At 39.8% G+C, this 14,044-nt stretch overlaps 1 protein-coding gene across 1 annotated transcript; it reads left to right on the top strand.

The window, feature by feature from the left end:
• Positions 1-3,711: 3,711 nt before the first annotated feature.
• Positions 3,712-11,797, top strand: LOC139274767 (collagenase 3-like). The gene is made up of 10 exons (XM_070891453.1): positions 3,712-3,849; positions 3,964-4,220; positions 5,034-5,182; positions 6,540-6,665; positions 7,194-7,355; positions 9,341-9,467; positions 10,100-10,233; positions 10,689-10,848; positions 10,937-11,040; positions 11,661-11,797. The coding sequence occupies exons 1-10, from the start codon at positions 3,736-3,738 to the stop codon at positions 11,759-11,761; spliced, it is 1,434 nt and encodes a 477-aa protein (XP_070747554.1). The 5' UTR covers positions 3,712-3,735; the 3' UTR covers positions 11,762-11,797.
• The last annotated feature ends 2,247 nt before the right edge of the window (positions 11,798-14,044 follow it).

Genomic DNA, 14,044 nt, shown 5'->3' with positions numbered 1-14,044 from the left:
TGACTCTAATCTCAAAGAAGCAGCTGCTCCAAAGGGATCAGTTTCTAGTCGCCTTTCATTTTCAGGGTCGGGGTGCCAAGCCCATGAAGCTCTCTCATGTCCAGCCAACCAAGGGGACTGCGGAATCAATGCAACGTTCTGTAGAGACAGTGACATCTGTGACTTTAATCTACATTTTGATTCGGCTAACCTAACTGGTACAATGCGGTGGAGGAGAATTTCCTAGAGAGTATTAGGGATGATTTTCTAGACCAATATGTCGAGGAACCAACCAGAGAGCTAGCCATCCTAGACTGGGTGATGTGTAATGAGAAGAGATTAATTAGCAACCTTGTTGTGCGATGCCCCTTGGGGAAGAGTGACCATAATATGGTAGAATTCTTTATTAAGATGAAGAGTGACAAAGTTAATTCAGAAACTAGGGTCCTGAACTTAAGGAAAGGTAACTTTGATGGTATGAGGCGCGAATTGGTTAGATTAGACTGGCAAATGATGCTTAAAGGGTTGACGGTGGATAGTCAATGGCAAACCTTTAAAGATCACATGGATGAACTTCAACATTTGTACATCCCTGTCTGGAGTAAAATAAAACGGGGAAGGTGGCTCAACCGTGTCTAACAAGGGAAATTAATGATAGTGTTAAATCCAAGAAAGAGGCATACAAATTAGCCAGAAAAAGTAGCAAGCCGGAGGACTGGGAGAAATTTCGAATACAGCAGAGGAGGACAAAGGGTTTAATTAAGAGGGGGAAAATAGAGTACGAGAGGAAGCTTGCCGGAAACATAAAAAATGACTGCAAAGCTTCTATACATATGTGAAGAGAAAAAGATTAGTGAAGACATATGTTGGTCCCTTGCAGTCGGATTCAGGTGAATTTATAATGGGGAACAAAGAAATAGCAGACCAATTGAACAAGTACTTCATAAAGAAAGACACAAATAACCTTCCCGATGAACTCGGGATCCGAAGGTCTAGTGAGAAGGAGGAACTGAAGGATATCCTTATTAGGCAGGAAATTATGTTAGGGAAATTGACGGGATTGAAGGTCGATAAATCCCCAGGGCCTGATAGTCTACATCCCAGAGTACTTAAGGAAGTGGCCCTAGAAATAATGGATGCATTGGTGATAATTTTCCAACAGTCTATCGACTCTGGATCAGTTCCTATGGATTGGAGGCATGCTAATGTAACACCACTTTTTAAAAAATGAGGGAGAGAGAAAATGGGTAATTATAGATCAGTTAGCCTGACATCAGTTGTGGGGAAAATGTTGGAATCAATCCTTAAGGATGAAATAGCAGCACATTTGGAAAGCAGTGATAGGATCGGTCCAAGTCAGCAAAGATTTATGAAGGGGAAATCATGTTTGGCAAATCTTCTGGAATTTTTTGAGGATGTGACTAGTAGAGTGGACAGGGGAGAACCAGTGGATGTGGTGTATTTAGACTTTCCAAAAGGCTTTTGACAAGGTCCCACACAAGAGATTGGTGTGCAAAATCAAAGCACATGGTATTGGAGGTAATGTACTGACGTGGATAGAGAACTGGTTGGCAGACAGGAAGCAGAGAGTCGGGATTAACGGGTTCTTTTCAGAATGGCCAGCAGTGACTAGTGGAGTGCCGAAGGGCTCAGTGCTGGGACCCCAGCTCTTTACAATATATATTAATGATTTGGATGATGTTATTGAGTGTAATAGCTCCAAGTTTGCAGATGACACTAAACTGGGTGGTGGTGTGAGCTGTGAGGAGGACGCTAAGAGGCTGCAGGATGATTTGGACAGGTTAGGCGAGTGGGCAAATACATGGCAGATGCAGTATAATGTGCATAAATGTGAGGCTATCTACTTTGGGGGCAAAAACACAAAGGCAGAATATTATCTGAATAGCGGCAGATTGGGAAAAGGGGAGGTGCAGCGAGTCCTGGGTGTCATGATTCATCAGTCATTGAAGGTTAGCATACAGGCACAGCAGGCGGTGAAGAAGGCAAATGGTATGTTGGCCTTCATAGCAAGGAGATTTGAGTATAGGAGCAGGGAAGTCTTACTGCAGTTGTACAGGGCCTTGGTGAGGCCCCACCTGGAATATTGTGTTCAGTTTTGGTCTCCTAATCTGAGGAAAGACATTCTTGCTATTGAGGGCATGCAGCGGAGGTTCACCATACTGATTCCTGGGATGGCAGGACTGTCATATGAGGAGAGACTGGATCGGCTGGGCCTGTATTCACTGGAGTTTAGAAGGATGAGAGGGTATTTCATGGAAACATATAAAATTCTGACTGGACTGGACAAATTAGATGCAGGAAGAATGCTCCCAATGTTGGGGAAGTCCAGAACCAGGGGACATAGTCTTAGGATAAGGGGCAAGCCATTTAGGACTGAGATGAGGAGAAACTTCTTCACTCAGAGAGTTGTTAACCTGTGGAATTCCCTGCCGCAGAGAGTTGTTGATGCCAGTTCATTAGATATATTCAAGAGGGAGTTAGATATGGCCCTCGCGGCTAAAGGGATCAAGGGGTATGGAGAGAAAGCAGGAACGGGGTACTGAAGGAATGATCAGCTATGATCTTATTGAATGGTGGTGCAGGCTCGAAGGGCCGAATGGCCTACTCCTGCATCTATTTTCTATGTTTCTATGTTTCTATGCACTCACTCCTTGCAGCCACCATTGATAGGCACAAGCTGAGAGGAGCAAACTGTCAATGTCAATACAGAATGATTAGTCCCAATCCCTGTTAACGTGTCGTATTCAAAGCAGCCAAGGCAACACTCTTAGCTGGAAGCTACCAGTGGTCCCTTGGTGTCCCTGGTGTCTTAATGCCACTGAAATCTCACAGTCTCTAGGTTGTTCTTCATGTTGTGGCAAGCTCCCTGAAATATATTGTAGATACAGTGGACTCCTCCAAAGCCCATCATCTCAATCATTTTTTGATTACTCCTCTGTAAAGTGTTTTGGGATCTTTTCTTACCTTAAAGGAACTATATAAATGCAAGTTGTTGTTAACTGATCTAAACCAGGGTGGTGATATGGACTGTACAAGTTATCAGTTGAAGACTTGGGAGATTGAAAATTAGCCATTTTAAATGCTCCTTACCATTACCTACTGGCGCTTGATGAGTGTATGTGGATGTTGGGTGAGGAGAGGTTTGCCTGTTAAGCCCCCCACCTCACCCAATGTAGCAGCCTATAACTCTCACTGTTTAAGCTCACAAACAAAGAATGCCTACATGGCAAAAGTAGCAAGCAGCACCTATGGAACTTTGCTTGAGGAGAACGGCATTGTGATGCCCCCGCGTATAATAAACATAGCCATGGTTCGTATCAATAAATAAATTAAACTAAAATAGGGAAGGATTTCTGTTTCTAATAGTTATACATTAATTCAGTTTCCTAAACTCAACATTAATCTTGGTTTGTTGTAATAAGATGAACATTTATAATGACGGTAAATTTTACTGACATTGGATAATTTGAACATAGTTTAAAATTGCTTCTTGGTAGATATACATTTAAGCAAATCGGAAAGAATTAATATACTGGATGAGGGAAGGGAAGCATGTCCTTGAATGGACATCCTGGCTTTTCTTAACAACTCATGATACAGCTGTGGTTTTCGCTGTTACTCACATCTGAATCATCCTATAATTAACGGAACACAGGACATGCAATGCTATAAAAGCCACAAGGAGAAAATACGAGGCAGACGTTTCTCTCGTAATCTTCAGTCGAGAACAGAAAGATGATGTGCCTTTGGTTTTCAGTTTTGTTTATTTTAGTTCATCTAACAATTTCTTCTGCTATTCCACTACTTTCAGAAACAGAGAAAAATGAGGAGGACTGGCACTTTGCAGAGGTACTGTGTGGAATACAACGAACAAAAAGTTGTCAAATGCATTTAATCAGATTAATCTTTTTGTTCTGAACAGGTAAATCAACATTAATAACGCTATCACTTTTTCTCTTGAAGATATATCTGAACCGATATTATAAGCTTGAAGACAGTTCATCAGGATTTGCGAAAAAGATCAGAAATTATGTATCAAAGAACTCCCAATCAAATAAGATTAGGAAAATGCAAGAATTCTTTGGTCTCAGGGTAACTGGTAATCTGGATTCTGCAACTCTGGAAGTAATGGAAAAACCTCGATGTGGAGTCCCTGACATTGCTGAATATAATCACTTTCCGAGAAATCTTAAATGGAAAAACAATGAAATTACATACAGGTAATATTTTTCACAGTACTTCATACCATCATTTCAGTGGTTGATTGAGCCAAATTTTGCTGGAAAAATAATGGTGTATTAACGATGCACGCTGTTATTAATGTGTAAATCGGCCAGCAAGTTCAGGGGACCAAGAGATACTCTGTGAGTTGCAAATCTCCAGAACTTGCTGGTCTATTCCCGCCGCTCCGCTGTTTGCTTCACACAAACGATATCTCACCCTTAGCCTCCCCATTATTTTTAAGAACTTGCTGGCTTTGCAAATTAACTGACCATTAAACTCACTGCAGAAAGTTATGGCTGGTAATTAAGAATGGAAGTACCCTATTAATGATGTGACGATTGTTATTTCTATATCAACCTTTTTGTCCCAAAATGACAACAATTTGAACTGTTCAGTCGCATTCATGCAAGTAGTACATTCTTTTTAGAGATTTTAAAATTTAAAATGTTAAAATGTTAAAAAAAAGTTCTTACTTTTCCTTTCTGTCTTTTTTTTCTCTCTTAATCCAATCTTTCTTTCCCACCTTTGTTTCTCTTTCTGTAGTTGATTTGACTCTCATTCACCCTCCTTTTCTGTTATTCCTCTGTTTCTCAATCCATAAATCTCATTGGTTAAGGAGATGGACAGTTGATCCGATGTTCACTGAGGTCCCAGTTGCCCTGTTGCCCCCACCACACCGTTATCAGCTCGCACTCCCAGCAAGTTACAGAGCAAAACATTTTTGAGCTAAAAGGTGCAGGAAAAAGTCTAACTAAGATTTGGTCTATTGAATATAGCACAAAATCTCATGTTTTTTTTCTTCAATAAAGAATTGTAAACTATACTCCGGATATGTCATCTACTCATGTGAACACAGCGATACGGAGAGCTTTGAAGATTTGGAGTGACATCACACCTTTGAAGTTCACAAGAATCAATGGTGGAGAAGCTGATATAATGATCTCATTTGGGGCTCGAGGTACCAACCGGTTCATTTACATTATTGCTGATTTCAGAATAAATTTAGCAATCAAGATTCCTTATAATAATTATTTTGTGAATGATATTACAACACGAGAACAAGCAAATAAACAGTATAAATAGAATTCAAGAGAAATACCTATATAAGATCATGGTTTAATGAATGTTTGATATTGTAGACCATTCACAATTTGTTAGAATGGAAGTAACAGAATAGATCACATAACACCATTCTGAGAATGCATCTCATCATTCCTTACTGAGTTGAGATTTCCCATTTGTTCAGCATTTTGGAAGGAAGAAATTAGATTTCCCAGATGCCTTAGTGGATATTCCACCTAAACTATTAGGACTAGTAGGATTCCAGGTTTAATTCGTGGTCAGTGCTAAGAAAGCAGATGTCAGTTATAATATTGCGATTGGCCTCATTGCACCTGGGCTGAGAAGGTGAAAAATCGGAGAAATACCATCTAGGGGTTCTCATTTCAGCTCAACAACATCTGTTAAATAGCGGTGAGGATATCAGTAACCGTTTAGCTACATGTGCGGCACAGCTCTGGGGTACTAGAGGACTATTGATGCCTTTGCAACACAGCAAGAGTCAGTGGGATAGATTTTTAAATTGGGTCGCCTGGTGTAACTGGGGCAGTAGTGGCCTGAAAATGGTTTACTGGTTCATTTACACCAGTGCTATGGCTGCCACCATTCTCAAAGGGGCCTTCCACTGGATGGCCACAGCGCCCACCTGTTTCAGCTGGTAGGCCCTTTTAATGTGCAAATTGAGGTCCGATTGGGATCCATTGCAGTTTTGATGTATAACTGGGCAAGCAGGCTCCACCCATTTTTAACCAGGATGTTCAACAGAAGTGGAACAAAAAGGTAAATTTAAAATTATTTCTGTGGGGAGGAGCAAGAATGTTCTTGTGGACTCTACAAGAATAATGTGGACTGCTACTGCTATAGGCTCCCCCTGCTCTGTATTTGCCCCTCCTGAATAGACCTCCAGGTCACCCAATATTGCACTAGCCTGTAGCTGGTGAACTGCAGTGGGGTGCCATTATGATGCCCACAGCTCACTGGTAGCATGATAAAGAGGCCCGACTCCCTCAAAATGGATCGGTGGACCGGGCATTCCATCGACAGGATTGGCTGCCCAGGCGATTCATTCTGCCAGTTGGCTGTCCGAAAGTTAAAATCTACCATAGTGCCCTTTGTGAGGAGAGAAAATAGGTAAAAATGGAAAAATTATTACTGTGTTTATTTACCTTAAAATTTAATATTTTGCACCTAGTCAGACCTTCACAGCTTCTGAATTCACTTTGACGATTCTTTTTTTTTCATTCCACTGTTTCCAGAACACGGTGACAATTATCCATTTGACGGAGCTAATGGATTACTGGCCCATGCTTTTCCTCCTGCAGCAGGCATTGGAGGGGACACTCACTTTGATGAGGATGAAACCTGGACAATGGGATCAAATGGTACCAAGATTGAATAATATTATTAAAATTATCAGTGAAGAAAATGTGAACAAGCTAATAGGATTTTTCTAGTTAGAAACCAATTTACGTATGTTATTAGCTAGTAATGTTAATTTTAAGGGTATTTTTTTCTATAATATCTTAATATAAGATCCCATTTTCTGATGGCCATATAAATGCATCCTTAAGAATTACAAGTTAGTTTTTTGCCACTTAGAACTGTAATTGGATTATAAATGTGGTAAATCTGTTCATTATGACTTATATCTAGTTCTGAATATTTGGCCAGCTACATTTGATAATATTAAACTTTGGGAGTATATTTAAAAGGTTCATTCATATATTTGACTATCTGAGAAAAAGGACAGAGTATTTACATGAAATTGAGGATTTAAGTTTAGACTCCTGTCATATTCTTTGCAATAAATAGCTTTTTAGATGTTGGTTTAGGAACATTTTAAATATGCATTAGAATGACATGAGTTGTAACAGATTTTAAATCTGCTGTTTGGTGACTGTTTTATTTAGGATATAACCTGTTCCTTGTGGCTGCCCATGAATTTGGCCATGCACTGGGACTCGCTCACTCTCGTGATCCTGGGGCTTTGATGTACCCCACCTATACATACACAAGTATGAACAAGTTCCGTCTTCCTCTGGACGATGTGAATGGAATCCAGGCTCTATATGGTAGGTTTAAGTCTCAAATATACACAGAAATATTCCTGCCTTACAATTAGTGACTATATAGATAGTTGAAGAGTTATTGTACTGTCAATGTAATAACATCATGTGTTGTGATTGAATTATAAAAAAATGAATTACCTTTATAACCAGTCATTTATCTAGAATAAATGGGTCGCTGTAAATTAAGATTTCAAAGTTTGCTGGTGTTGTGCTTAACTCACTTCTATTGGACCTTTTGATTACATATGGGCCTGAAATACTCACTGCAAGCTTTCAGTGCTTGTGCCCTGATCTCATGTATTGATTAAAGCCCTGAAATTACACTGTGGGACACTAGTATATAATTACATAACATGTTCATATGTAATTTTTCTCTCTGTTGCTTTATTGAAGAAGTAAATATTTTAAACAAATGGGTTAACGGGTCTGCAAAAATAGCAGAGAGCAGAACTGAGACGATCATGTTAAGTGTTCATATGTTAGCATCCCATAATCAGGGCCTAAATTAACGTGATCTAGCCTAATTATTTTTAAAATGGCTATTTAATTTTATAGTAAACTATAACAAAATAAATATTTCCTTTCTGAATGCAGATCGATGAAAGCTATATTCACATATATTTAAAACAGTTGTCACAAGGTAAATAGGGAGGAGCGCTTGACCCATCAGCTTAGCTCATCAATTCAGTAAAAAAATCTACAGTTTTCCATATTGTAGCACCAACTATCTAACCCAGAAATCTATTCAAGTGTTGAGTGCTTTTTGTATAAAGAAATAGTTCCTGACATCAGACCTAAATTCGCTGTCCAGGAGATGGAAAGGGCACAAATGAAGTACATTTCAGTAATAAAAAGAAAATATATCAAAGACTCAGCTTTCATGAAGAATGCTGTTATGGCTTACATTGAAGTATTGATCCAGATTAGCCTTTTCTGTGCTGTTCTATCTGTTCTGGAATTCCCACCCTAAACCTCTCCGCCTCTCTACCTCTCTCTCCTCCTTTAAGACGCTCTTTAAAACCTACCTCTTTGACCAAGCTTTTAGTCATCTGCCCTAATTTCTTATGTGGCTTGGTGTCAATTTTATGTCTTATAACACTCCTTTGAAGTGCCTTGAGACGTTTTACTACGGTAAAGATACTATATAAATAAAAGTTGTTGTTGTTGTTGTTGAGGTCCCTTCTCAATCATTTTCTTTCAAAGTTTCTCCAGTCTACCCTCATAGCTCAATCCCTGAGTGGTCAGTGCATAGCTGTGTGTACTGCCTCCAGGGCTGTAGTGTTTTTCTTTAGTCTCGGTAACCAGATTTGGATACAGTAAACCAGAGTACTGTACATTATACTTTACTGATTCAACACTATCATTCAGAATTTTATACACTTTGTTGGTTGCTGCTCCACATTGACCTAACATATTAAGCACCAAATCTACCGACAGCCGCAGACCTTTCAAACTTACCATTAGCTAGTTGTATAACAGTCATAAAGTACGTATGTTGCTCACTTTTTCTTCCAATGTACATTACTTTACATGTATCTATGTTAAATTTCTCTGGCTCTGTTTCATCCATTGAAAGATTACTGGGTTGAATTTCCACGGGGTTTATCCCGATCATCTGCCGTAACATCGGTGGAAGAGCTGTGGAAACCCTGGAAAAATGGCATAAATTTTGTTCACGCTATTTTCCGGGATTTCCGTTGCTCTCTCGCTGAAGTTACTCAGACAAGCGGGAGCACCCCTTAGAAATTCACTGCCTTTATTTCTTCCTATCTCCTTAGCACCCTGGCTGCTCCCTCCAGGATAAATTCCCCTCTAATTTGGTATTATCTGTGAACTTGACCAATCCTTGAAGTGCAGTAAATCTTTCACAGTTAATGCACTTTAACTAGAATTGGACTTTAGTGTTAATCTACTTTAGTCGGGGAGTACTGGTAATGCCTTGAACAGTATTTTCTACAATATTTTGAAATATTTTTACTTTACACAAGGTGCATCAAATAATATCCATCCAAACCCCAGACCACCTCCACCAAGAACACCAGATAAATGTGATCCTAACTTGTCCTTTGATGCAGTTGCTGGGCTTCGTGGAGAGATGATATTTTTCAAAGACAGGTATGAACTATATTGAATATCCCAGAACAATTTTTACTGATAATAATATTGATATATTTCACAGTGGAAATGTTTTACAAAAAATATTTGAGCACATTTTTGGTAAACCTTGTCTTTTTACCATTGAGTGGTAGGTGTGGGTTTCTGTCTACAGTTCTCCACAGGGCGGATTCCTGCTCTCATCAAGGTCTATAGAAGTGATTCAAGACAAAGTGCTTCACCGGATGAGACAATAAAAAATAGTCCAGCCTGGCTACTCTGGCACAGGTCCCAGTGGCTAGTTACAGAGTAAAGGAACTTAGCAAGAACTTGCATTCATATAGCACCTTTCATGCCTCAGGACGTCTCAAAGTGCTTTACAGCCAATGAAGTCCTTTTGAGATGTAGTCACTGTTGTAATGTGAGCAGTATTCACCCAGGCCTGGAATGAGTCAGCTACCTACTTTTTGGCAAGGGAATATTTTAAGTCATGTGATGTACCTAGAAAAATAACTTTATTTTGACAAACAGTTTACTGATGTTGTGTTACAGAAATAGCTATATATAATATGAAGATAGTGGTAAATGCTGAAGTTTTAATTCAGCTGAGGTTTACTTCTGATATATTCCACCAAATCCCTGCTGTTCATTAGGTTTTTTTGGAGGAGACACCCACAACTGCCTGAGGCTCAGCTGACTTTAATTAATTCATTCTGGCCAAATATTCCTGCAAGGATCGATGCTGCGTATGAAAATCTGGAGAGGGATTTTCTTGTTGTTATTAAAGGTTAAGTACTGTTACTTTTCTTTGCTAAAGAACACAGGAGTAGGACGTTAGGATAATATGATGGAAACAGCAATGCCACAGTGAAATGGGAGAGTTTTCAGAAACATGGGTCAAATTCACATTGCATTCTTAGTGCATAACTTTAGAGATTGAAATGTTTAAAAAAAATGCTTTTCAAACTATAATGCCCTTTATGATTGTGCCTGTAGTGATGTGCTAGGTAGAATGGAATCCCCTATTTCAGGGAGAGGCACCAAGAGACAGCAAGATACTTCTCCAGAAGTGCAACTCTTGCAAAAAGAAATCACAAAGTATCAGCAGAGGCTTGGGAATTGGTTGGCTGTCTAGCATCCTAGCTGAGAAATAGTGCCCTCATGAGGAGACGTTGAGAGGAAAAGAAAAAACTCCACCTTTACTTATATGCAGATACTAACAAAAGTCCTGTAATCCTATAGGAAACAAATACTGGGCCATCAATGGCTATGATGTCCTGCCAGGATATCCAAAGTACATCCACCGATTTGGTATTCCAAGATCCATCAGGAAAATAGATGCAACTGTTCATATTGGGAAGACTTCAAAGACTGTATTCTTTGCAGGAAACCAGTACTGGAGGTAATGGTCCATTCCTTATATAAATATTCATGTAAATATTTTAAGCCACTAATAGATCACAGTTTACATAAAGTGCTTCTCCTTTCAGTTATGATGAAATTAAACAAACCATGGATGAAGGTTACCCACGCCAGATACAGGAGGATTGGCCAGGGGTCCCCGGTAGACTGGATGCAGCATTTGAACATAACGGTAAATTTAAAAACAAATATTCTGTGAAATATTGAGATATTCAAAGTATTGATGTACTCTTTCCATTACAAAAGTAGAATTTATCTACATTTTCAATGGAAAAGAGCAAATTCTTTGGTTAAATTCTCTCAATGTTCAGTGAGTTAATCTAATGAGTAGGTGAGCCATGCAGATCATGAAGGTCCCAGGTTTGATCCTTGGTCTCTACAGAGATACGATCTGAGATATGGTAGGGCAATAATGGGGTCAATACGATTAGTTCATTGCCTCTGGTTTAGGGACAGTAAAATCAATCATTGTTCCTGTTGCTAGTTGCTCTTTAGTGTCCCCTACTGGAAGTTTGTTTATGTGCGTGTGTGTGTGCATTGTCAAGTAGGGACAGGCTTGGTCTTACATTGGATGCCAAAGATAGGGCCATTCACCCAGCAAAGACTACGTGTATTTGATCTTTTAATTTTAGGGCTTTCAGAAAGATGAAAGATCTTCACTTTATCAGTTTGGGTGAACATTGACTCAGCTCTATGGTGGAGCTATTCATTTAATTCCGAGTGCTTTGTTTGAACATAATGGTAGAACTGAGAGCCTGAGTTGAGGGTTACTTTTTCTATTCTGTTTTTCAGGATATATTTACTTCTTCCGTGGACCAACTCAGTTCATGTTCAACATCAGCGAGCAACGAGTGCTTCAAATTTATCGTATCAATCAATGGGTGGGATGTTAGCTGCACGCCTTATCAAGTTGTTAGCCCCTCACCATTAAATGATACAACACAACTTATCAAAAATGTTTATTTATTAGACCTTCATTAACTAATAAGTGACTTTCAGCCTTGCCTACTTTTATGGCTCTAAATAATATTGTATTAAAGAGTTATTGTAGTTCTTGTAAACTGATGCATTGTTTGAAATAATTTAATATAATTCTATTGTTTTGCATTTGTCATTTCTACTACACTTGTTATTTATTGTTTTGCGATGTGACATTTTTTTTTTCAAAGTAATTAGTTTTAAATTATTTATATTTGTAATATTTATGCTGTAATTCCTGTCGAAAAGTGTTTGGAAGTTTTGGAAGTTTGGAAGTTTTTTAAATTAATATTAAATTATGTCAATATATATTTTTGAAGAACATAGGGCCAAATTCCCTCTCTTTGCAAACTTCAGTGAAACATAGTCTTGAGTAAAAACAAGTGGTGGAATACAGGAAATTGAGCCCCAACATTTTTCATGTAATATACTGTAAACAAAATTAAATAGTATGAAACTTAATTTGTTTTCTGATATTATGTGGTTTGTATCACACTTCATTTTAGTTTTAGTGTATTCAGATGCTTTAAAAATAAAAGCCCAAAATTGGTGGACATACTGCCCACGGACCGCTTACATACCGCCCAAAATCGCGAAATTGATCGAAAAAACAACATACCGCCCACATACCGCCCGGCGGGAAATTGATGAGCGACCTATCGTGGGGCGGTATGCATACCATCTGCCCACACGGAGCACCCTACAGACCACCCGAAAGTCCAAAATTAGTCGCATACCGCCAACATACCACCGGAGCTGCACACCACCTGAAAAAAGGTGGTTTTATGCCGATGGTATGTCGGGCAGTATGTAAACTGCAATGTTCCTCCCCATCGCAGCGATCTATTTCTCTCCCCTCCCCAGAGATATAGTCCTTCCCTCCACAGAAATATAGTCCACCCCCCCACCCCCCCAGCGATTTAGTCCTCAACCCCCAAGAGATCTAATTCCCCCCCCCAGCGATGTATTCCTCCCCCGAGCGATCTAGTCCTTCCCCCATCAGAGATCGAATCCCACCCCCAGAGATTTAGTCCTCCCCCCCAGAGATCTATTCCACCCCCCCAGAAAAACACGAACATAAATAAATAAATAACAATAATAAATGTTATTCATACAACAGCCAAATTATCATAAATAAATCAAAAATGCTGCACAAAACAATTAAAATTCTAAACTTAAGAAAGTCACTTACCTGCGACTGGACATCGGCAATCCCTGGCCTCCGGACTGCTCTTCTCGGGGGCGGGAGGGAGGGGGCGGAATGGAGATTAATGGAAGAGTGCTCCTGCACAGAACTCTGGATCAGAAGAGTCCCATGTCCCAGACAATTTACCCTGCACCGTCGGAGCAGACCGTCTGTCGCACTCCGCTGACGCACCGCTCAGGACCAGTCGCACCAATTTTGGCAGCACTCTGCCCGAGCGGTACCCAGTGGTATGCAACGACATACCACTGGCATATCGCCGAGAAATGGGAAGATGACCAATTTTGGCCCCCGAACAACTGTGAAATAAATTTTTGAACATAAGAATTATGAGCAGGAGTAGGCCATTCAGCCCCTTGAGCCTGCTCCACCATTCAATAATAACATGGCTGAGCTTTTATCTCAACTCCACTCTCCTGCACTGTCCCCATATTCCTCGATTCCCTTAATATCCAAAAATCTATCGATCTCTGTCTTGAATATACTCAACAACTGAGCATCCACAGCCCTCTGGGTAGAGAATTCCAAAGATTCACCACTCTCTGAGTGAAGAAATTTCTCCTCATCTCAGTCCTAAATAGATCTCTTATTCTGAGACTGTGACCCCTGGTTCTAGACTCCCCAGCCAGAGGAAACATCCTCTCTGCATCTATCCTGTCAAGCCCTGTAAGCATTATATATGTTTCAGTGAGATCACCTCTCATTATTCTAAACTCAAGAGAATAGAACATAAGAACATAAGAATTAGGAACAGGAGTAGGCCATCTAGCCCCTCGAGCCTGCTCCGCCACTCAACAAGATCATGGCTGATCTGGCCGTGGACTCAGCTCCACTTACCCGCCCACTCCCCATAACCCTTAATTCCCAAATTGGTTAAAAATCTATCTATCTGTGATTTGAATACATTCAATGAGCTAGCCTCAACTACTTCCGTGGGCAGAGAATTCCACAGATTCACAACCCTTTGGGAGAAGAAATTCCTTCTCAACTCGGT

The sequence above is a fragment of the Pristiophorus japonicus genome, chromosome 10 (assembly GCF_044704955.1).
Source record: "Pristiophorus japonicus isolate sPriJap1 chromosome 10, sPriJap1.hap1, whole genome shotgun sequence".
NCBI lineage: Eukaryota > Metazoa > Chordata > Chondrichthyes > Pristiophoridae > Pristiophorus > Pristiophorus japonicus.
Note: the sequence above shows the minus strand (reverse complement) of the source record. Positions and strands in the feature narration are given on the sequence as shown.

Coding starts and splice junctions, on each gene's coding strand:
- LOC139274767 (XM_070891453.1), top strand. CDS start 3,736: ATGATGTGCCTTTGGTTTTCAGTTTTGTTTATTTTAGTTCATCTAACA. Junction 3,850..3,963: donor AGGACTGGCACTTTGCAGAG/GTACTGTGTGGA, acceptor TTTCTCTTGAAG/ATATATCTGAACCGATATTA. Junction 10,234..10,688: donor TTTTCTTGTTGTTATTAAAG/GTTAAGTACTGT, acceptor GTAATCCTATAG/GAAACAAATACTGGGCCATC.